The sequence below is a fragment of the Pinus tabuliformis genome, chromosome 3_2, assembly GCF_031772625.1.
Source record: "Pinus tabuliformis cultivar Carrire ecotype Pingquan chromosome 3_2, CPIR1, whole genome shotgun sequence".
Classification (NCBI taxonomy): Eukaryota; Viridiplantae; Streptophyta; class Pinopsida; order Pinales; family Pinaceae; genus Pinus; species Pinus tabuliformis.
In genome coordinates this window covers 553,154,695-553,178,333 of record NC_142302.1, presented here as the reverse complement: position 1 = coordinate 553,178,333, position 23,639 = coordinate 553,154,695, and the positions used below count along the sequence as shown (strand labels likewise).

At 33.7% G+C, this 23,639-nt stretch overlaps 1 protein-coding gene and 1 long non-coding RNA gene across 2 annotated transcripts; both read left to right on the top strand.

Annotated features, from left to right (window-relative positions):
• Positions 1–7,807: 7,807 nt before the first annotated feature.
• On the top strand, positions 7,808–9,096 carry LOC149181713 (uncharacterized). Its single transcript, XM_089418380.1, has 2 exons — positions 7,808–8,540; positions 8,796–9,096. Exon 1 carries the CDS (start codon positions 7,925–7,927, stop codon positions 8,480–8,482), a length of 558 nt encoding a protein of 185 aa, XP_089274506.1. The 5' UTR covers positions 7,808–7,924; the 3' UTR covers positions 8,483–8,540; positions 8,796–9,096.
• A 1,829-nt stretch (positions 9,097–10,925) lies between these two features.
• LOC149181712 (uncharacterized) lies at positions 10,926–22,558 on the top strand. Its single transcript, XR_016257027.1, has 3 exons — positions 10,926–11,607; positions 21,562–21,651; positions 22,505–22,558. It is a non-coding gene; the product is annotated as an uncharacterized LOC149181712 (long non-coding RNA).
• Positions 22,559–23,639: the final 1,081 nt, after the last annotated feature.

The window sequence follows — 23,639 nt, the reverse complement described above, 5'->3', positions numbered from 1 at the left end:
GCACCCCTATAGCAAGTATGTTAACAAGCCATTGAAATGAAAAGTATATGGTAGATACATTGCCAAATACCTGGATTTGGTTTTCTGGTTAAGGAATCATATGAATGTGTGAAAGGCTTTGAATTTCAGCTTTCAAAGAAGCCAATGCTTCAAGCTGGCAAGTCTATTAGCATAGATATAAGTTAATTCCAAATTTATGAATATTAATTTTTAAAATACTAATAATAACATGTTTGATCATGTAGTTTTTAAAAAAATTAGAATTCTTAAGGATTTTATATAGCTTTTAAAAAGATTTGGAAATTTTTAATGTAAAATATTTTTATCCTAGTCAAATCATTTTAGAAAATACAAAATTAATTTAAGACTGAAATTTACACCTTAAAATTTCCTAAATTATGTGTTTACATTCGTTGTTATTAAGCTGAATGGGGATCCTAACAAACATTTGAAAATAATATAATGAACCACGCAGTGATATATGAGACTGAAGACACCCTCAATGCCTGCACTCAGAATTCATTAGGAGTTTAGATTTGAAGTGCAATTATAGAATATTAATGGGACTCCACTCCCAATTGCATCGCTTCAAACCAGAGAAACGAGGCCAGGTATACTGAAAACCGGTCTTTGCTTAAAGCACTAGATATATATCACAGCCTGGAGCCTACAAATCTTTTGAAGCACAGGAAATAGAATTCAAATACATTAAGACGCCCAAATCTGATTTAGTCCGATATTTGAAATACAGAGAATTCTAATGGCTTCCATTTGTTTTTTAACTAACTGATGCTTCTGAGGAAAGTTGATTTGTCATAAAAGTATGTACATGATTTTAACCAGTAATGAAAATTAAATTTCAGATCAATCTACTAATCTACAATATGCAATACGATATAAAATAGATTTGGGAATTCTATTATAGATTTGGGAATTCTATTAGCTAAGTTGCTTTTTTAGAACATGAGAAATGAGAAAACGGTTAGCGTGCATCTTCTGTCCATTCCAACTAGAGTAAGAAACCATAACGGTGGAGACTCCTTTGGCAATGGCATCGAAATAGGGGGTCATGTGGATGTTGACTAATTGTTTATAATTGCTGACAGTGTTATTCTCATCGACACCCTGGGTTGTTCCACCATCGCCCACAAAGTGCTTAGCACACGCTACAATATTTGACCTGACAAACATCAATAAATCACATGGTTAAAAACTATTTCAGGAAACTGTGGTACAATTGATTGATCAAAGAAATTCATATTCTAAGCATGGATAAAGCAAAAGGTTTGCAGCTTAATGTCCAATTATATAGAAAACTGTGGTACAATTGATTGATCAAAGAAATTTATGTTCTAAGTAGGGATAAAACAAAAAGTCTGAAACTTACTGTCCAGCCACATACGACACCCCCTTTGTAAAGATCCTGCAAACCTGCTCGCATCAAACAAGACATTCTAAACAGTGAAAACTTGACTCTCATTTTTGAATGAACTTCCATCGAGCACTTCCATGCCAGAGTCTTACAGCAACACATGGAGAAAATGTGTATTGAATGCCAGTAGATCGAACTTCCAGAGCTATGGCAGCTCCAATTCTTTTAACCAGATCAGGATCCCTGTATCCATAAAACGTTGATACAAATTGTTAGCCAAACTTTCTAGAAGATTTTGATTTTGAGGGCAGTAATCAGAAGCCAGAGTTCCCATGATATATTAAACATCAACATTTTCACCCTGATTCTGTTATTATCCCAATTCAGTTACTCAAGATTTTGCCCATAATCATTCAGATAACCCTAGTTACTTTTCAAATCATTGTCTCCTAACATTTTGCTCATTGCAATCAGAGTGCCCCTTGGCACTTTCCAAATCATAATACTACTTACGATGAAAAAATAATGCCTACGGATATAGGCCCAGGCTCTCTAGTATTGTCCAGAGATAAAGGGTTTTCATGAAATATAGCCGACCACTCAACCTACTCATTTGTTTAAATCATTAGCCATGACATTTTCTAGTTGCAAGGAAATGCTGTGAAGAAAAAATGGAGTTGATACTCTACTTGCCTGATAGCTCCAAGCCCAACATTGTGAGGGAAGACGGTAGCCCCATAGACATTGTTGTGACCATGAACAACATCAATCCCATATACACAACGATTCTTAGATTTAAAAGAACTTTTAGGCCCCAAAATCATAAAATTAAGTCTAGCTAGAATAATAGGCATGGCTTAGTCTATTACATTGCAGTAAGTCATATAAGGAAAAGTACAACGTAGTGAGTGATACAAGGCAAAGTATATGGTGCTACATTAAGGAATTGCACGTGAAGTTCTCAGATCACTCCTGCGTGTCATCTCAGAACTATATTATTATGCTGAGGGAAAAAACTCATATTTTCGAGGTCTTAAATTATTTTGATTTGAGAAGCGAGATAGAAATGGATTTAGGGTGGGGATTAATGGGTGGAAAATGAAGATTTTATGAAGTTCTAATGATTTTTAGCAAATGTATATCTTATTGCAGAGAGGCCAGAGAATGTGCTTACCATGTGGAATACTACTTCGAAGGTATCCACCACAGAAAAGAGGCCAACTAGCCCTTTTACTCCCAATGCATTTTAAGCCCTATAAACATTTTCCTGAAAGTATTTTTGTTAGGTACTTGTTACTGTGATTTGCTCATATAACTGGATCCCATTTTACCATAACCCTTTAGATTCCTATGGTAATATGATTGCTTTTTTCTTCCATCTGATTTGTCTCAAGTGCAAGATTCAAAGAAAGTTTTCAATCTTAATCAATTATTGAGAATGCTAACATCTAAATATAATGTAGTTCATTGTTTTTAATTAAACCGTGTGAAATCAACAATAGAAGTCCTAGTGCCCAACAGGATTTTATGGCTTGATTGACAAATATAATAAAATGGAATAAAATAGAGTACTTCCTCCAAAATTTGTGACCTGACTCAACTAGGATGTTTTTACTTTGCAAAATTGGAAAGTGTTCAAGGTTGTAAGTTAAGATATGTATCAAGTGTGCTATATATAAACTGCACACTCTAGTATAATTACTAGTCAAATATTATAGCCAGTAGTAAATACGATGGTATGGTTAACTAATTTACAAGTTGCTTAATATTTATCCCCAGACCATAAAAACAAATGTGTGATTTGTTTAACCCATGAGTGAAAACGATTTCGATAGAACAACAAGGCTGCGATGCAACGACATACCTACCCAACAAATAATTTATTTGCTTAATAGATTATAGATGTTCTATACAATAAACCTATGTGAATATGGTCATCTTATTAAACCAGACAAATCAGCTCAGAATAATTCGGTATTCAAAAGCAAAGATCATTTTCTTATACGTTCAAACATGTTCAAACTAGCCATCATTTTTATTCACTGAAATTTTCTGACACAGTCAAAGCCATTATATCCCTTAACATTTATTTACAAGCTCTGCCAATGGATCATGTTCAGATTTTGTGAACAGCACAACTTTCTCAAGTTACTTTTTAATGCCCACATACATATATATATACCTCAAGGGTAGTTTAATGCCCACGTACACATATATATATACCTCAAGGGTAGTTTAATGCCCACATACACATATATATAGTTCAAAGGTAGTTTAGGACTAACTAATCAGTTCATTTCTCAAATAAAAATCTCGAAGAAAAAAAAGATATACTACAGGTAAGATAGGAAAATCATGGAAATAAATAGCATTGATGACAGTGTATACAAATAGGTATTGTTTTCACAAGAGTTTTTTTCATTCCTCAAATTGTGCTTGGGCTAGAAAACAGAGTTTCGATGTAAATGTAGATGAGAACCTTCCTTTCTGAGAGCAAACCCGATATTAAAGATATGAGTAAGAGGAAAACAGTTGCATATAGTCTAACAGTGAAGCAGGCAATAAAACATTGACCCCCAGCCCCTGCAAGGCCTTTACAACAGTAATATTTGAATGCTTAAATGACTTGCACCTCCCATTTGTTCTGGGCCATTGAAAACACTATTGTTATATTGAAAAAAATGACTTTAATGCTACTTCACATTACTCACTCAAGGTTTATAAATTATCTATAAGATCTCTGCAATTACCCAGGTATGTTTTACATAAATTGCAAATTTATTAAAAACACTGTGCAATGGGCTTTACATTGTTAATATGTAGTGTAAAATCCAAAAATTGCAAATTTATTATACAAACTGTGCAATGGGCTTTACATTGTTAATATGTAGTGTAATTTATTATACAAATTGTGCAATGGGCTTTACATTGTTAATATGTAGTGTAGAATCGAGAATAGGCAAATTACCTTGCCTCATTAGTGGAAGTCCACAAGGAGTGATAAAATTTGCTCTATTGTACTTAGTATCTGAAACAGAAAAACCAACCAAAAGAAAAGAGTGTATACATACATGAATCATATCCTCTTCCTGAGAGAAACTAAGGCAGCAATAACCTCAGTACGTGATAGCAATAAGCTCTTTGGCATCCTTTATTAGGAGGTATCCTTTGACAAATAATTTCATACCTACTTCTTTTCGCCAGAAGTGAAAAAAAATAATTGACAAAATTGACCTCAAGCATACTTGCATTGAAGCTTCTAGATTGTGGATCAAAGCTGAAATCTAAATACAGTCCCAAACCCCTGAAAGCATGAAACCAAGCACCGAAAAACCCCAAGAAGACCTGCACACCAATGAAACTGTGTGCACGAATCAAGCTGCCCATGAAGCAGAACAAAATGCCAGTCCTGCACCAACCTCCAGCATGATCTATAAAATCTACAATCCCTTAAAAGATGCTCCAAGGATTTTAAACGATGAAAAAGGGGCACAAACTATCTGACTACTTCCTTTTGGCATGGTGAACTTTGGAGGGCAGCCCTTGAACTACCAACGGAACAAAGACCCACACCTTGTAGCTCAAATGGAGAGACCATACACTGTGACTGATAGATCAATCGAGAATCCAGGTTGAATACCTCATACCATATGAGGGAACAATCTCTAAAAAAAGGCCATTTTGCCCTTTAACCCACTTGGTAGGTCAAGTCAGGCCTAGACATCCTGCCTGTATATGTGAAAGCTATCCACCAAGATGCCAATTGACTGACGATGGTCTGAAACCTCTGAAAGCATCAATGATGGAGCTAATCAATGGGTCTATTCGAGTTTGCTTTCAACGATGAAGCCAATCAATGGGTCTCTATTCGAGGCTATGGCTAATAGGTATAAAAAGCAAAGTATGGATAACACTCCCTACTAAATATTGTGTCAAAGATATAGCAAATATGATGCAACAACTAGACCAATCTAAAAATGGTCTCAAGCCAGAGTGAATGGGTCACAAACTCTACCTGAACAATGGCATGCGGAATTGTTTTATTTCTCTTGATCATGCAGAAGCATATGGGTCTCTACACTCTATATCTTGGCATAGTTTGTCTCAAAGGCAAGGCCCTCACACCTCAAACCCATAAAGAACAGTGGAGAACAATGTGACCTCAAGTTGCAAATCTACAGAAGGGAAGTTTCCATCCGTATGTTGAGAGTAGACCAGTGATAGTAACACACTGCACTAAAGAACTTCAGACGAGATTTTCTCTCCAAAGAAGTCCAAAGAACCAAAAGAATATATTATAACACCCTATAGGTGTATAAAAACATAGTGCTATGATTAGCAAAGCATAGTGCCCTGGTTAGAGTTAGAACATGAAACTACTGTTCATCAGTAAAAATCTATCATCGAGAACTGTAAGGCAATCCTGATTGAATCTTTAGCCTACTAAACTATCTGCTTCTTGATAATGAAGGAAGCCGAGATTCTGAACCCCCGTTGTCGAAGAGGTAATGTCAGGAAACCACAGAGCTAGCCCAGTGTTGACCACTCTGACATCCATAAGTCATATGGTACTTTCTTTTTCTGGTTTTGCTTTCTATTTGCCTTGGTACAATCATTATTCTAGCAGTTGTAGTCAGCCTGGTGCAGTAGTAGGAGGAAGTACTAGTAGTTTCAGTGCTAGTACAATATCAAGGGGTCAGTAGAGTGGTGGTAGTTCATACCCAAGTGTGGCTTCAAACATGATTTCTTTATCCTACTAAACTGTATGCTTCTAAGATCGCCCTTGATTCGTTTATACCGGGGGTGACATACCATAGTGAGGAGCTTGGCATAGAGAATACCGAGGTCCGATTTTGCGGGCCCAAGATATGAACCGCAGATAAGGGTTCCTTTAGATTAAGTGCTACGGTACTGGATGTAACACTATATGGTGCACTGAAATGGTTCTATCGCAGGCTCAGCGGAAGTGTCTCTTTTAACTAAAGGCGCAAGTGGAAGCGCAACTGATAAAGTGAGCATGGTCAGAAGCTACTCTTATAGAGGTTGCAACTGACTTCAGCAATGGACACAGATGCAATTCCAAGTTGGTTAAGTGTTCGTTGGTTCATGGATGCATTGGGCACTATGTCCCTAAATGCTATCTGCTGCCATGCATTTCAAAGATTACCACAGAAAGGAATCCACAGAAAGGAATCCCTCTTGGGTTACCCGAGACAATTAGCACAGAAAGGAATCCCTCTTGGGTTGCTCGAGACAATTAGCACAGAAAGGAATCCCTCTTGGGTTGTCCATGGACAGTCAATATCAAGGGTAAGTTTTGGATATTAATCTTTAAGTGGTTGAGATTTAATCCAGATATGGTTGTATCAATAAAGCAAATGAAATGAATGAAAGAGTGCATCCTAAGTAAGAGGAATTCAAATTAAGTGCACAGTGAACTACCATGATGCTGCAAATAACAACTTAGTCAATACAGCCAAGAGATTCAAGGAGCTAGAACAAAACATAATTGTACCAGGTAACATATTAGAGTAACTTGAATAAAAGCACAGAGGACTAGCCAATTACCGAGATGGTTTTCCAATTCCACTTGCATCTTCCAGATTGTGAGATTTATTTATGTAGGGGGGAGCTCTGATACCAACGTAACACTCTACGTTGACTTAAAGTGTTCAAATCAGTCTTGTTAGAACATAGATACCAACTCTGCAAACAATGGAAAAACAATATTTATGAAAACTGGGATTGGGAACATAGAACACAAGATAATCTATGCCACTGCATTTTACTTCAGCAAAAAGACTTCAAGTAGCAACAACAAGAGCTGAGGAAATGCTAGTGTGCTTAGGGAGACTCCCCCTTAGGTGAGCTTTCGTTAAAATGGGACTTCTTATATAAAAATTCCAGAAATTCAAAACACGAGTAGAAAGGAATCGATTATTATTAGGCCGATAGGCCTTCCTTTGAAAGAAACTTTCGTCGTCCTTTTGTTTCTGAGACTGACACCTGGCGTCCACATTCAGCGGGAAATTGTTCAATCATTCTGTTATGGTCTTCATCCTTTAGGCCGGAATTTGGGTGCCTAGCGGGGGTCGATATCCCGCTTCTGCTATCATTCGCGCCTGTCCCTCGCTTCTGCTATCATTCCGCCTCTCTATCGCCGAAATTGCCGTATGTGTCTCGTCAAGGTCAAGAAGAGTCCCAAGCCCGTGGCATCTTGCGCCATGCCTGCGCTTCCTGGTAATTTATTGCTTTCGCCCTTTTCCCTTTGGTTTCCTCCCATCCCCAAGCTGTTAAATGCTGCCAGAGGATATGAACTTGAAGGATGCTAATTTTGGGGTTTAACTGTCAGGCATGAAGATAAACACTGATACTCTGATGGCGATAAAGGCAAAGGAAATTTATTGCTTTCGCCCTTTTCCCTTTGGTTTCCTCCAATCCCCAAGCTGTTAAATTCCTTGAGAGCCCACATATGCCTGGCCATTGCAATTTATATATTGATATCCACCGGAAGGAAGTCTTGGAGAGTGGATATCAGCCATCGGAGGGAAAATGGCGAACCAGTATTCCACCAAAAACTCTTTCGAAAGCCTGGTTGTGAGCACCATGATGAGTCGGCTAAATATGCGCAGCCCTTTTCTGGACACCAATACCTTCCTATCCAACTCGTATGATCGCATCATCGCGGACGAGAGCAAGAGCCCATTGGAGAGAGAGGAGGCGAAGCTGGAGAAGAATATCGTTCAGATTATATCCAGCGGGGACACTGATAAATTGAAGGCGAACTCCGGCCAGGCCGTCACCATTGGCGAGCACCAGGTTTGCGTGGGGTTCCACGAGGACCCAGAGCCCGGCTACCGCGTCTGGGAATGGCACGGTCACATCATGCTCTATGATGAGGAGAAGGGCTACACGACAGAGTATATCTACGGGAATTTCTTCGAGAAGGCAACTGAGTTTAAGCGTAGAGCGGCTAAACCCCAGGAGAAGAAAGACAAGGAGAACGAGGCCTCCGGTGGAACTATGGACTTAGGAGGGCTTATTGATACCGTCAACGAGATGAACGCTCGAATTTTGTGCAGAAATATGAGCGCGGGGTCCTTCAAGTGAAGCTGCACGGTGGTTAATCACTGGGGTTTTTGGGCTTAGGGTTTATGCGAACTTACTGGTAAGAAGCCCCCCCTTTAAAACAAAAAAATTATGTGCATTGGTTGGTTCTGGTAAGTCGGCTAATGCTTTATTACTTTGGGAAAAGTATTTTCTATAATAACTGGTGGGTGGTAGTTGCAATATGAAGTCCTGAATTATTTTTGAGATAATTGCAGCATTTAAAGGGGATTTGTGCTTGTAAATTAGAAATGTCATGTGCTTGGGTTTGTTTCAGATGTGGAAATTATTCAGTTTTTCTGATGGTCCCAAACAGGTCTTCAGGGTTTCCATGCCCTGTGCATGTTGTTGTTGGACACGGCAATTGCATCCAATTCTGCAAAAAATGTTGTTCTTTGTGAAATATAAAGGACCTTTTATTTGTGTGAAATCCAGGTATTGTAACCGCTGCTCTGATAAAATTTAAATATATTGTTTTGAAATTGCATGGTTAGTGGTCTGGATGCTATAATATGTATTCACTGTACCAAACTCTGTAGCTATGCTCTCATAAGCAGAGAGCAGCTGAAAGATTTCCATAAATTACATATTAGATAGGGCTTTTGGCATGCTTCTTCTATTAAGAGAAGATTATGGACAATAATTCATTTATTATCTCCATTGTAGTTTCTTTATGCTGCTTCTTTTAAAAATAATTGGAACCTGTATTGTCTTAATCAAGATGTATTATTCCTTATTAAATTTGTTATTGCATATAGATAAGGGAGGTGCTCTAGGCCCAGATCTTATTTTGCTATTGCACGTAGAGAAAGGAGGTAATCTAGGCCTGTCTGGTGATAATGTGATGGTATTTTAATAAAATGAAGAATAGAACCATATCTTGGCAGGGATTAATTATTTATTTTACTTGTCATATTTGAATAACAATAAACTACTCTAAGCCAGTCTGGGGATGATGTGATGGTATTTTAATAAGATGAATTACAGAGCCATATCAGGGATGAATTAGTTATTTTACTTCATATTTAAATAATAATAAACTAACATAGATCCTGTTAAACAGGGCTGTATATTTGAATAACAATCAAGGTGTATATTTAAATAACAATTGTAAATAAACTAGCATAGATCAATGTTAGCCCAGCAGGATATATTGTGTTATTAGTTGTTGAGAGGTAGGAATCTCAAGTTTTTGATCCTTAATAAATTGTGTATTATTTGTTGAGAGGTATGCATTTCAAGTTTTTTATCCTTAAAAACTTGAAATGGTTCAATATAAAATAGTATATGCTAAAATTATAAAATGAGATGGTTCAGCATAAAATTTTATATACAAAAATTCAATTCGAGATTTTTCCATTGAGCTTTAGGTGTATTTACTTTGCAGTTTTACAATGTAAAACTATTTTTTTGGTGGGTATTTTCTAATGTAAAGTTGATTCCAGAGGGAGTTCTTGACGTTTGTTGTTTATTTATGTAATAACAATTATATCTGTCTCTGTTTGTGTTGAATTGAGAAAATATCCTTCTCTGAGCTACGAGAAATATCTGGACTTGAGTTACGAACTTACCTTCTAAATCCAGGATGCAAAATTTTGCTGATGAACTCGTATTTTATCTTGGAAGGTTTGATGGCTTATACCGTTAGTTTGGTTGAAACATATAAATAGCCCATTGTCCATGCATTGTGTGGTGATCTGACAAATAAAAGAATTTGTCATTTTGTTTCTTAGCTATAGCAATGATCTGATGCAATAAAACTTTGATTTAGAAGTCATTTTTCCAGATTCAAATAGAAGTGTTCATCTTTTATTTATTTAGTAGTGTATATATTAATGGGAAGGACTATCCTGTGTACATGGTTATGGTCATATGTACCATATTTATTTTCCAATTACTCACTTTCCATGAGATGCATCTGATAATAAGTTGGTACCAACTTTAGTGCCATGTCAGCTGAGCTGTGGTCTCACTGTAAAAATGTGGGAGTTTACTATTGCTGGCCCAAGTTGGGCTCCCAGGAAAAATAAGAGAATTCTCAGCCATATACCCAGAAGTGCAGTTCTGATATGAATAGATTTTAGCAGCAGATTGGGGAAATCAGTCCCTGACTTGGCCAAAAAATAAGGGGTGTTATGGTAAGGAGAAAATAAAATTTAACCCTGCAATCATATCATCTAAATTTAATTTAAAGCACTGGCCTGACAATGGTATCATAACAGAATAGAAATCATGATCAGGTCACATCTTGTTTCTAGCATTATTTTCCTTCCAAAATTTAACTCACTTCTTTTGTGGACCCCAAGGTTCATCATTCAAATTCACAAAGCTACTTTGAATCTACTGAGGGTTAAAATGGAACTATTTTGTATTTTTGTGTGTGCCTGTGTAATTGAAGCTGAACATAATTGCAAGGGTCATCTTTATTCTTCTTCCTGGAATTTACTACAGGTGCTGCGCTTTCTGTTATATGTAATAGGATGTTTCCCTGAAAGGTTTCCCATGCTGAATAGGATTTATGTTGTGCACAAATGCAAATTTAAGGTTCCACACATCAAAATTTAATGCACTCCAAGTGCTATGCTTTTTCTGATTTTGATGCCAGCTGACTTATCTTAGGATTTATGTGTGCAATGCAATTCTAGGGTTCTGTACATTGCAGTTTATGCTCCACGTGCTTTGCAATTTCCGTGCCTCCCAGAATATTACATTCTCGATTCTCTGCACTCCGACCTTGTTGCCCCGGACACCCATTAACGACAGCAACAGCGACAACCGAAGAAGAAAAGTATTATGAAGTTGAGGTTGAAAATGCAGAGGACGAATCAGATTCTGATGTTGGGGGAGATAAAGACAACCAGCAAGTAAAGGGCAAGGGATTGAGGTGGGCTGATGTAGACGACAATGGATTGGATAAGGCGCAAAAAAGGCTCATAGAAGCTCTGCCTCCAAAGTTGTCTGGAAGGAGCAAGGCCTTGATGAAACATATAATTTGTTTATCAGAAGAGGATGATCCATCTGAATTAATCATGAAGTGGGTGAGAATAATGAAGCCCAAAAGAGTAGATTGGCTTGCAGTCCTCAAACAGATGGAGGAACAGAACCTCAACCATCCCCTCTTCTTCAAGGTCAGTGGCTTTTCAATTATTATAGATGTGCTTCTTAAATATAGATGGACTGAGTAAATTATTAACCAAGTTGATCTGTATGACATTTTCTTTTCAGTCCACTAATGCTTTTACTGCTCTGCAATTTATGCCATATGCCATACGAAGCTTCTTGGCAGTGTTATCAGACTCTTCCCAGTCCAAGTGGAGTTGCGAGTTTGACTATGTTTTAAGAGGAAACAGAGTCTAATCAGCTGAATCTGAATCAATCCTGACTTATTCTTTAAAGTTTAACTCATAAATATCACCCAAACTCACTGTTACCACTCAAATTATCACCTAGGAGGAAAAGTCCTAACCTCAATGGGACAGCCTAGACGCATAATAGGCAACCACTCACTGTCACCATGATGGCCTTGCCCGACCAAGGAGACTGCCTATCCCAGGGGAAATCTGCATGATCAATTTAAACTTAGATTGTTGGGAGAGAAATTGGAAAATACTAGCATGAATTGACTACTCTTATGCTTAACTCAATCAAATCGATTCATTCGTCAAAGATGTGAGAACACAAAATTCATATACTCGTTAAAATTCTAAGCTTCCAAGAGCAGGCATCCATATGTTCTAAGGCTAACTGTATCAACAATCAAGCTACCGCAGGCACTCCATGCATTTGTTCATCTGATCGAAAATCACGGCCTCCTCCTCTTCCACGACCTACAATCCCATCGGTGCCATAGACAATGGGCCCATATTATATAATCAGTTGCTCAGTCCAATCACATTGAACCCAAGGGTACTTTTTGGCAAATGACATTCACTAGCCAATTGGATAAGCGGTTCTCTGCTTGAGATTTCTGAGTACCAAAATTACTTCGTTGCAGCCTCCTTTGGTTAGACACAGGTGGAACCCAAAAGGCTCTAAATATTAGAAGTCTAGATGGAGGGCGTCTAAACATGAGAAGGTCTAGATGGAGGCCAACTATTTGTGAGGAAGAGAGGTGGGCAGCCCCAGGCCTTAAGAACATAGTCGTGGGCCTTTTTTTTATATACGGAATCTCCCCATTTTTTGAGTTGAGTGGGGTCGCAGGCCTTAAGGAGAACATGGCTGGGCTTCTCTTTTTTAACATTAGCTCCCATTTTTTTGATTAGAACGAGGTCGTAGATCTTAATAAGAACATAGGGTTGGCTGAGCTCTTAATCTTCTTTATTGCTATGTTACCAACCAGCTCTGTTGAAAAAAACAGAGTTTTCAGGGTTCTCCTGGGTGAAACCCAGCTGGGCTCTGCTATGCTGACCTTAGTTAACTAGGTCACGAGTCTGACTCTCTGCTGACAACTTAAACTTGCCATTATTAAGTCATCTCTGTGAGCACTTGTGGGTTGGAACCTGATTGGTGAGCGCATTTCACAAAAATTAAGCAAACACACCTTTTTATCTGATGCCCCTCCAGTGGACTTGCGGTCGAAAATTTTGATGAGGATTATAGTCCCAGCCCAAAACTAATTGCTATTTTTTTAAATAGAGTGTGCTGAGGTTTCGGGGTTGCTGAATCGATCCTTTGCCTAAGAAGATTGGAAAATGAAAATTTTACTAATTGTTTGCTGGAAAAGTGAAGTTTGCTGCTTGTTTTGGATAATGCATATCAAGCTTCATCGGTGAGTACCTCATGAGTTATACCCTGCTAGACAAGTCAAAATTGCATGCAGATGGACATATGCCTTTAAATATGTGACAATGGATTAAATAATGTGTCCTCTTTAGTTGGTGGTCTGCACTCATATAAGCTATATTCTTCTCTTCTGGAAACTTTCCAGTTTTGTCACTCAACATTCTCGTAGATGTTTTCTTCCAAATTGTAGGATATAATTTCAGATGTAATTTCCAGCATTATTTCTCAGTGTGCCCATAAATCAACACTGCAATGATTGCAGTGATTCCTGGTGTTGTCTTTTGAGTCACTGAGCAGTGGTGAAAGTCCTATTTCTGTTCATTTCTGAGAGATTTTGATGTTAGGTACCTTTCCTTGGTTTTCCATTTCCCCACTGCTGGTCTTCTGTTCTTGTACTCAATAAATAGAGCCTTTTTACCAGCATCATTAAGGTTCTTTACTTCAAATGGGGTAAATTCCTCTCTGATGTAGCCATGTAGTTAACTAATTGTTTATTAAAAAAATCAACAATAGAAATCAAATAGAAAGCAGTATGGTTCATGCCTAAACAGTGGATATCAAGCTCTACAACATCTTACTTAGATTTTCGATAAACAAATTGCACAATGAAAAGGATGCCAACTTTTGATGGTTATTGCCATCCACCATAGAACTTGTCTTGACTCCTTAAGTTCTCGTTTCTCTTCTGTCAAAGTCCAATATAAATGTTTAAACATATAACGAAAGACTTCTTCTTGCAAAGTATTTACAGTATTGAATATTAATGTGAGCGTACATTTTTTTGGCATATAGAATCATTTTTTTGAAATTTTGATTATAAAAACGATATCAATTATTTAACCATTTTTTTCGTCAATTTTAAAATAGTTTCGAAATCTAATTAAAATAAAAATAACCATAATGAAAATACTTAGATTTTTTTTTTTCAATTTTTTTACTACAACGAGTCTTTTAAAAATTAATTCCTGTGCTTGAAAATGTACTATTGTGACAATAAATGTCACTGGAGCAGATATCATGAAAGAGACAAGGTGGTTGCAAATTATATACAATTCCCCAACATTGAGCGAGATGTATGCAAATAAATGGCAGAGTAATAAAAGCTAAGACACACCTGAACATATGTCACTAAATCTGGAGTGGCTATAATTATTTAGAGTTGGCTCCTGATAGCGAAGAAAAATCTTTCAAAGTTGGTGCTGGTCTTTAATGTTCATGTTGAAACTCTTCTTTCTCCTTAGTTTTTTTCAAATGTTCAATGGATATAATGTAATTAAGGATAAAATGTTTAATAAAATAATGGTGAAATGGGGTACAGTAACAAGGTCACAGTTCTTACATAATAGGCAATGGTGCCAGAATATCACCAATGGTTGACTCCTTAATCAACCAAAAACCAAATTAAAAAAATTAACAAAAATTTCATATCCCAGAAAGTGAACAATGGGAACACAATATTAAAAATGAATTTAAAAATATGTCAATTATTACGCGTCAAAAAAATAGTTTAAATCTAAAAATAAAAATAACCAGTATAAAAATAATTTTTTTCTATTTGACTACTAAATAGTAAATTAAATTTAAATTAACAATAATACTACCTTGAACAACATAAAAAATCAATCAAAAACAATGTTTACAAAACATTACCCAAGAGCGAATGATGCCTAAATGAAAAAGAGCTCAGAGTTAGAGAACCCGTGTCCAGGGACATGAATTCCCATTGGTTACCCTCTCCAAAAAATTACATGGAAATTAGGAAATGTTTATGGTATTAATGGGGACATGTTTAACAAATTGTTTTAATATTTAATGCATGCAAAGTAAATAAATTAATTTTAATAATCAGCCTTCTTAAGTTATGTAAGTTGATTTTTTAATTGAAAATAAAGTTAATATATAAATTTATAAAATAAAAATTCCATAAGTTCAAATTTTTGATTTATAAACTTTTTACTAAAATAAATAAAATAACAATTAAATAAAAATAATTTGAAATTAATATAGATTGAGCCAAAATCAAAAAACCCTAAAAAAAATAAATTTTAAATTAAATTTTTAGGATCGAAATTTAATTAACAAATATTTTGAACATTAAATTATTTATACAAAGATTTTAAACCCTAAAAGAAACTAATGAAGTTGAATATTTATAAATAATTTAAAAATATAAATTAATACAATGAAAATTTCATAAATTAAAATCATTTAATGTTATTTACCAAATCAAAAATCAAATATTTGGGATTTAAATAAAATAGAAGATTATTTTACAAAAAAAAAAAAAAAAATTAGTTGAAAAAAATGTTTAATAAAGTCAAGCCATACAAAAATTTGATCCCTTCATTTAATATTCCTAAATCATTCGAATTCCAAATAGGGTCAAATTTTGAAGAATTAGAGTAACCAAGTCCTTGCACTCAACAAGTATTTAATCTAAAAAATCTCAATTAACCCTAACCATTAATTAGTCTTTCACCACTCTAAGTTCCAAAATGACAATGGTATGTTACAACATTATGATTGAGCGATTACACTTGTGACTCAATAACAAGGTAATATTCAACTATGAAAGACATAATTCCACTAGGAGGGTATGCTACACATTTGGTTCACTTTCCATATACTTCATGATAATTGTTCTTTTTTTGCAAGGTGTTGGTTCTCATTATTACTTTGATTATAAACAACATAGATAATAAATCATAACACTGGTTCAACATATACCCTTCATGAATTTTAAGGTTAGCATTGAATATAGTAGTAATACATAAGCATACTCTTGTATGCTCCTCATAGTACAATGGTATTTCCCTTAAATTAAATCTGTGATTATGTTGGAGTCCTCAACAATAACTACATCCCTTTGCACAATGCCCTTGAGGAACTTGACTCCTTGATACATGTTAGTGCTTTCACTTGTTATTAGTTGCTTGTCCCTATCTCCAGAAAAATTTTAATTTATAGGGACCTCTTCCACTTAGCAAAGCACAAAGCAAGGTCTTGATCTCCATTGAATCCATTCCCTCTAGTTCCATAGTGTTGGCATAAATAATTTTAGCTACTGGCTGCTCTTTGGGTATCCCTAAAATTCGTATACCTTGGCTCATTACAGTGATGAATCAGACAAGTGTATAATTGATTTCAATGACACCTTATCTCATTTGTAGTGAACATTTCTACCAGCTCCATGCAGAGGACCCTCTTTTCAATATGTTTTCAATTCTATGTTTTGAATTTTTTTTAATTAGAAATGTAAAATCATAAATTTAATTAATTATATGTTTTAAATTTTATTTTTTAAATTAAAAATATAAAATCATAAATTTAAATGGTTCAAATTACATTATAATGCACTTAATATTTATAATATGGTAGCCATTTCCAAATTTATACTTTCCATTATATATTAAATATTATCCATTAAAATGAAAATAAATATCTACAAATTTTAATAATAATAAAGAATTTGGCATGTTAATATTTTTTTATTAGTAATTTTAAAATTATAAATTACAATTTTTTGAAATTATATTACATTTTTCATGTATTATTGTATATAATATTTATAAAATTAAATAAAATAACCATATATTTAATAAAAAAATTTATTATTATCAATTTTATGGTTTGAAATTTTTCCAAAATAAAAATATAAAATTATAATTTTAAATGGTTCAAATTTCATTGTAATTCACTTGATATTTATAATATTTATGGGCTTTTTTCCAAGTTTATTTTTTCTACTTTATATTACATATTATTGATTAAGATAAAAACAAATATCTATAGATTTTAAATAATTGCATGGAGAGACTTTAGTCCAACATGAATGATTACATGGGAGATTTTAGCCCAAAGTGAATGAGATGTTCTAAGGTTATGTAATGTTATTTAAACTTGTTAATTTAGTTAAATTACATAAATATAATATAAAATAAAATAAAATAAGAATTATAATTATTAATAATTAAACCATTTTAGATTCATCTTAACTCTAGATTTAGATAGCCTACAAAGGGATCAAATTTCTCAAGGTACAAGCTTTTCCTTTAGATCCATCTTAAGAGTTTGTTCTATTTGCATGGTTTGGGAAATATTACAAAGACCCAGGATTTCACATGAGTGAGAGAGACAATTTACTTGATGTGGTTTATAAACATGTATATGCATCTCCTAGATGGGGAGGAGCATGTGGAGGGATATGGAGGTGAGTATGAGATTGTTTTGTGTGAGAAATCCATCACAACTTGTTAGATTTCTCACTCTACAATGTTTCTATGTGCTTGAGTTTGTGCTAAAAGGAAATCTAACACATGTTAGATTTTCTTTTACATTGCAATGTTCTTAATCTAGAACACATTAGACTTATTTAGTCCTAAAATGTTGTTATGTTCTTGTGTTTGTGCTAGAAGGAAATATAGCATGTGTTAGATTTATTTCAAATTTAAATATGCTTGTGTTTGTGTTGAATTTTTTTTTAACACAAGCTAGATTTCTTATACTCTACAATGTTGTTGTTGGCAACGTGTATGTATTTGTGGTAGACATAAATCTAGTACTTGTTAGATTTCTCACTCTACAATGTTTCTATGTGCTGGAGTTTGTGCTAAAAGGAAATCTAACACATGTTATATTTTATTTTATATTGTAATGTTGTTAATCTAGCACACATTAGACCTATTTAGTACTACAATGTTGTTATGTTCTTGTGTTTGTGCTCGAAGAAAATATAGCATGTGTTAGATTTATTTTAAATTTAAATGTGCTTGTGTTTGGGTTGGAAGAAAATTTAACACAAGCTAGATTTCTTATACTCTACAATGTTGTTGTTGGCAGCGTGCTTGTATTTGTGGTAGACATAAATCTAGCACTTGCTAGATTTCTCACTCTACAATGTTTCTATGTGCTCGAGTTTGTGCTAAAAGGAAATCTAACACATGTTAGATTTTCTTTTACATTACAATGTTGTTAATATAGCACACATTAGACTTATTTAGTCCTAAAATGTTGTTATGTTCTTGTGTTTGTGCTAGAAAATATAACATGTGTTAAATTTCTTTCAAATTTAAATTTGCTTGGGTTTGTGTTGGAAGAAAATTTAACACAAGCGAGATTTCTTATACTCTACAATGTTGTTGTTGGCAACGTGCTTGTATTTGTGGTAGACAAAAATCTAGCACTTCCTAGATTTCTCAACCTACAATGTTTCTATGTGCTTGAATTTGCGCTAAAAGGAAATCTAACACATGTTAGATTTTCTTTTACATTGCAATGTTGTTAAACTAGCACAAATTAGACTTATTTAGTCCTAAAATGTTGTTATGTTCTTGTGTTTGTGTTAGAAGGAAATATAGCATGTGTTAGATTTCTTTCAAATTTAAATGTGCTTGTTTTTGTGTTGGAAGAAAATTTAACACGAGTTAGATTTCTTATACTCTATAATGTTGTTGTTGGCAATATGTTGTATTTGTGGTAGACATAAATCTAGCACTTGCTAGAATTCTCAATCTACAATGTTTCTATGTGCTTGACTTTGAGCTAAAAGGAAATCTAACACATGTTAGATTTTCTTTTACATTGTAGTGTTGTTATATTTGTGGTAGACATAAATCTAGCACTTGCTAGAATTCTCAATCTACAATGTTTCTATGTGCTTGACTTTGAGCTAAAAGGAAATCTAACACATGTTAGATTTTCTTTTACATTGTAGTGTTGTTAATCTAGCACACATTAGACTTATTTAGTACTACAATGTTGTTATATTCTTGTGTTTGTGCTAGAAGGAAATATAGCATGTGTTAGATTTCTTTCAAATTTAAATGTGCTTGTGTTTGTGTTGGAAGAAAATTAACACAATCTAGAATTCTTATACTGTACAATGTTGTTTTTAGCAACGTGCTTGTATTGGTGGTAGACATAAATCTAGCAGTTGCTAGATTTCTCACTCTTGAATGTTTCTATGTGCTTGAGTTTGCGCTAAAAGGAAATCTAACACATGTTAGATTTTCTTTTACATTGCAATGTTGTTAATCTAGCACACATTAGACTTATTTAGTCCTAAAATGTTGTTATGTTCTTGTGTTTGTGCTAGAAGGAAATATAACATGTGTTATATTTCTTTCAAATTTAATTTTGCTTGTGTTTGTGTGGGAAGAAAATTTAACACAAGCCAGATTTCTTATACTCTACAATGTTGTTATTGGCAACGTGCTTGTATTTGTGGTAGACATAAATCTAGCACTTCTTAGATTTCTCACTCTACAATGTTTCTATGTGCTTGAGTTTGCATTAAAAGTAAATCTAACACATGTTAGATTTTCTTTTACATTGCAATGTTGTTAATCTAGTACACATTAGACTTATTTAATCCTAAAATGTTGTTATGTTGTGTTTGTGTTAGAAGGAAATATAACATGTGTTAGATTTCTTTCAAATTTAAATGTGCTTATGTTTCTGTTGAAAGAAAATTTAACACAACCTAGATTTCTTATACTCTACAATGTTGTTGTTGGCAACATGCTTGTATTTGTGGTAGACATAAATCTAACACTTCCTAGATTTCTCACTCTACAATGTTTCTATGTGCTCGAGTTTGCGCTAAAAGGAAATCTAACACATGTTAGATTTTATTTTAAATTGCAATGTTTTTAATCTAGCACACATTAAACTTATTTAGTCCTACAATGTTGTTATGTTCTTGTGTTTGTGCTCAAAGGAAATATAACACATGTGTTAAATTTCTTTCAAATTAAAATGTGCTTGTGTTCGTGTTGGAAGAAAATTTAACACAATCTAGAATTCTTATACTCTACAATGTTGTTGTTGGCAACATGCTTGTATTTGTGGTAGACATAAATCTAGCACTTGATAGACTTCTCACTCTACAATGTTTCTATGTGCTCAAGTTTGCGCTAAAAGGAAATCTAACACGTTAGATTTTATTTTACGTTGGAATGTTGTGAATGCTTACATGTTTCTGTTTAGGCTAAAATGAAATCTAGCTTGTGCTAGATTTTTTTTGTCGTGTAATGTTGCCATTGGAAATTTTTATATGTTTGTGTCATAAGTAAATGTAACACAGACTAAATTTTTCTCACCCTACAATGTTGTTATGTGATTATGTTTCCATTAGAAGGAAATATAGTATGCATTATATTTCTTTCACCTTGTAATGTTGTTATTTGCAACGTTCTTGTGTTTTTTATAGGAGGAAATCTTTGTACACTATCCCATTCTTAGACTACATATTCCATATGAAGGGCCTTCTAATCATTTTGGGGTTTAACATTTTTTATATTATAACAATAGTCTATGTAGGCATGGACTAAAACCTCATAGTCTCTAAAAGGCAAGGTCAAATGTCCCAAGAAATATTATTATTATAGTGTTTTTATTGACATTGTGTTTATGTTTTTGCTAGAAGGAAATTTAGCATCCACTAGATTTGCTTTACAATACAATGTTGTTGTTGGCAATCTTCTTGTATGCAATAGAATATAGTCTAGCATGGGTTACATTTCCTTTGCCTTGCAATATTTTTAATGACAATGTGTTTTTGTTTGTGGTAGAAGGAAATTTAGCTTGTGCTATATTTATTTTGTTTTGCAATGTTTTTCTTGGAAATATGAATGTGTTCATACTAAAAATAATTCTAGCACGTGCTATATTTATTTCACCTTACAATGTTTTTTTTGACAATATCCATGCGTTTGTAATATAAATAAATCTAGGATGCGAATATTTCTTTTGCTTTTTAAGATTCTTGTTGGCAATATGGTTTTGTTCGTGTTAGAAGTAATTATATCACATTTTATATTTCTTTCACCTTGCAAAGTTGCTATGTGTTTTTCTTTGTGCTAGACGAAGATCTAGAAGAAAATCTAACGATTACCATAGTTAATGTTCTTTCATTGTGTTTTGCTTTTATTTTTTCTAAAGCAAACTAAGAATGTACATGACTAGAAGAGATAAATTTTGTGTACATATGATGTTGTAGTTTCTACAATTGTTTTTATTTATTCACAATGTAATGTCTTTTGGAAATGTTCTTATGCTCGTGCTAGAAGGAAACCTAGTAGATGTTTGCTTTCCTATATTCACGATTAAAAGAACATAATAAATTATTTGGGGGTGCCCTTTTTCTAACCTTGATTAGCTATTATTGTGAGTTCTACACTTGTTATTGTTCTTGTTCATTTTGTTACACATATAATGATGTGAGTAGTTATAGTATTTATAAATTCATATTTTCATCAATAATTTGAAACTATGATAACAATTTTTTACTTTATTTTCAGATACCATGGACTATGAAGCTAGCGAGAATTCAAAGGAAGCATCCAAGGAAAAAGGAAGTTCAAGAAACACGACACCAAATTTTTTAAATGGTATGACAATTTTAGTTTATACTTTGTTACAATCGTTAGACATTGTGTTAATAACTCGTTGTTGATTAATAAACCTATGGAAATAGCCTTAGGAGTGGGGTTTTAATGAGGACAACCCATACTAACATGGGTATTTTTTTTCCAAGAAATTTTAACTATGTGATAACTTTTAGTGTCATATACTAAACTTGCATAACATATGTACTCATTTATTATTGTGCGTGTAAATGGAAATCGTGTATTATAAGGTTGTTTAATACTATTTGTTATTTCATGTCTTCCATAATATTTTTCTTTCTAGAAACCATGGAAACTGCTAGGCATGAAATTTGAAGTAAAGTAGCAAAGAGAAAAAGAAAAACAAATGATATACAAATGATGCCCCCTTCAACTGATATGGTGGTTTTATATTTTATGTACTCTTTTAGAAATGGTTGGATTAGGTGGTTTCTTTTCTTAGCAGTTTTACCCACTTGATAACTTTTGGTGTCATATAGTAAAACTTGCATAGCATATGTACTCATTTATTATTGTCCATGTAAATGGAAATCATGTATGATAAGGTTGTTTAATAATATTTGGTATTTCATGTATTCCATAATTTTTTTTCTAGAAACTGCGGAATCTGGTGTGCTTGAAATTCAAAGTAAAGTAGTCAAGAAGAAACAAAAAAAAGTGATATACAAACATTGCTTCCTTCAACTCGTATGGTGGTTTTATATTTTATGTACACTCTCTTAGAAATGGTTAGATTAGGTGGTTTTTTAGTATTTATAAGAACATTATGTGACAATATTTGAAATTATATTTTCATTTTGATTAATGCAAATATTTTTTTTGTTGTTATTTGCAGAATTGGTTGGCCCAAAAGCAAATGAAATGTTACAACCATCACTTAAGAAAACGAAAAGTTATTCAACTGACAAGGTAGTATTAATAACACCTTCTACTTCTACTTATGAAATGATTAAAAAATACAATACATATAATGAGCTTGTGCAAGATTGGTACATCCAAATAGAAGCTCCGATGAATATGTTTCATGATATGTATCTATTTGGATCAATAGATGGAAACGAACCATAGATATTAGGAATAATAATTAATTGCTATGCTTACAATGAAAATGACATTGACTTTCAAGTGGAAATGATTAAAGAAAATGAGGTAAAATTAATTTCATGTCAAGTGGAGTATACAAATTTTAAACTAGATTTGATTGAAGCTTCAAGTATTGATTCAACAAATACGATAAAGATTTCAATGTTCAAGTTGGATAACTTTGAGAGCTTCTCTAAATCTGGACTAAATAGTTGTGCAGATTTTTTAAAATGCATCGCCACTGTTCTGAGATATCGCTATGTAAGAAGTAAAAAAACATCATCTGTACTTCTTCATTTACAACAAAAAGGTAAATTTCTTGATAGAATTGATTCTCAATTACTTGCTTTGATAAGAGTATATTTATTTGATTTGGAGGAGAATATAACAAAAAGTGATTTCAAGCTCACTATAGAATTTCAAAAAACTAGGAAAGTTGAATTTGAAACAACTATAACCTTGCAAACCAATGTGATGAGATTCATGAAGCCTTCAAGCATTGCTATCTATTTTCAAACTCCTTTAATACAAAAGTGGTTGTCGAAAGATGTAAAAAAGCCCCCAAAGTGTTCAAATTAAGATCACAAGATAATTTAAATGTTCAAGTATTAGTGAAATCATTCCTAGAAAAAATTCAAACCTCATTACCTGATGCTCTTCTGATTCCATTTGACATCAATGAGCTTGATCCATTGGTAAACTCTATCAAAATTATAAATGAGACAGATCTAAATTCTAAGAATATCAATTTTTGGATAGTTGATGGTCAACATACCATTCAAGCAGTGAAAGAAATTTTAACAAATCCTAAGTATAATGTATCGAGAGAAGCGAAAAAAAATATAAAAAATGTAATGCTTGATTGTTGCATCCATTAGTTGAACCCA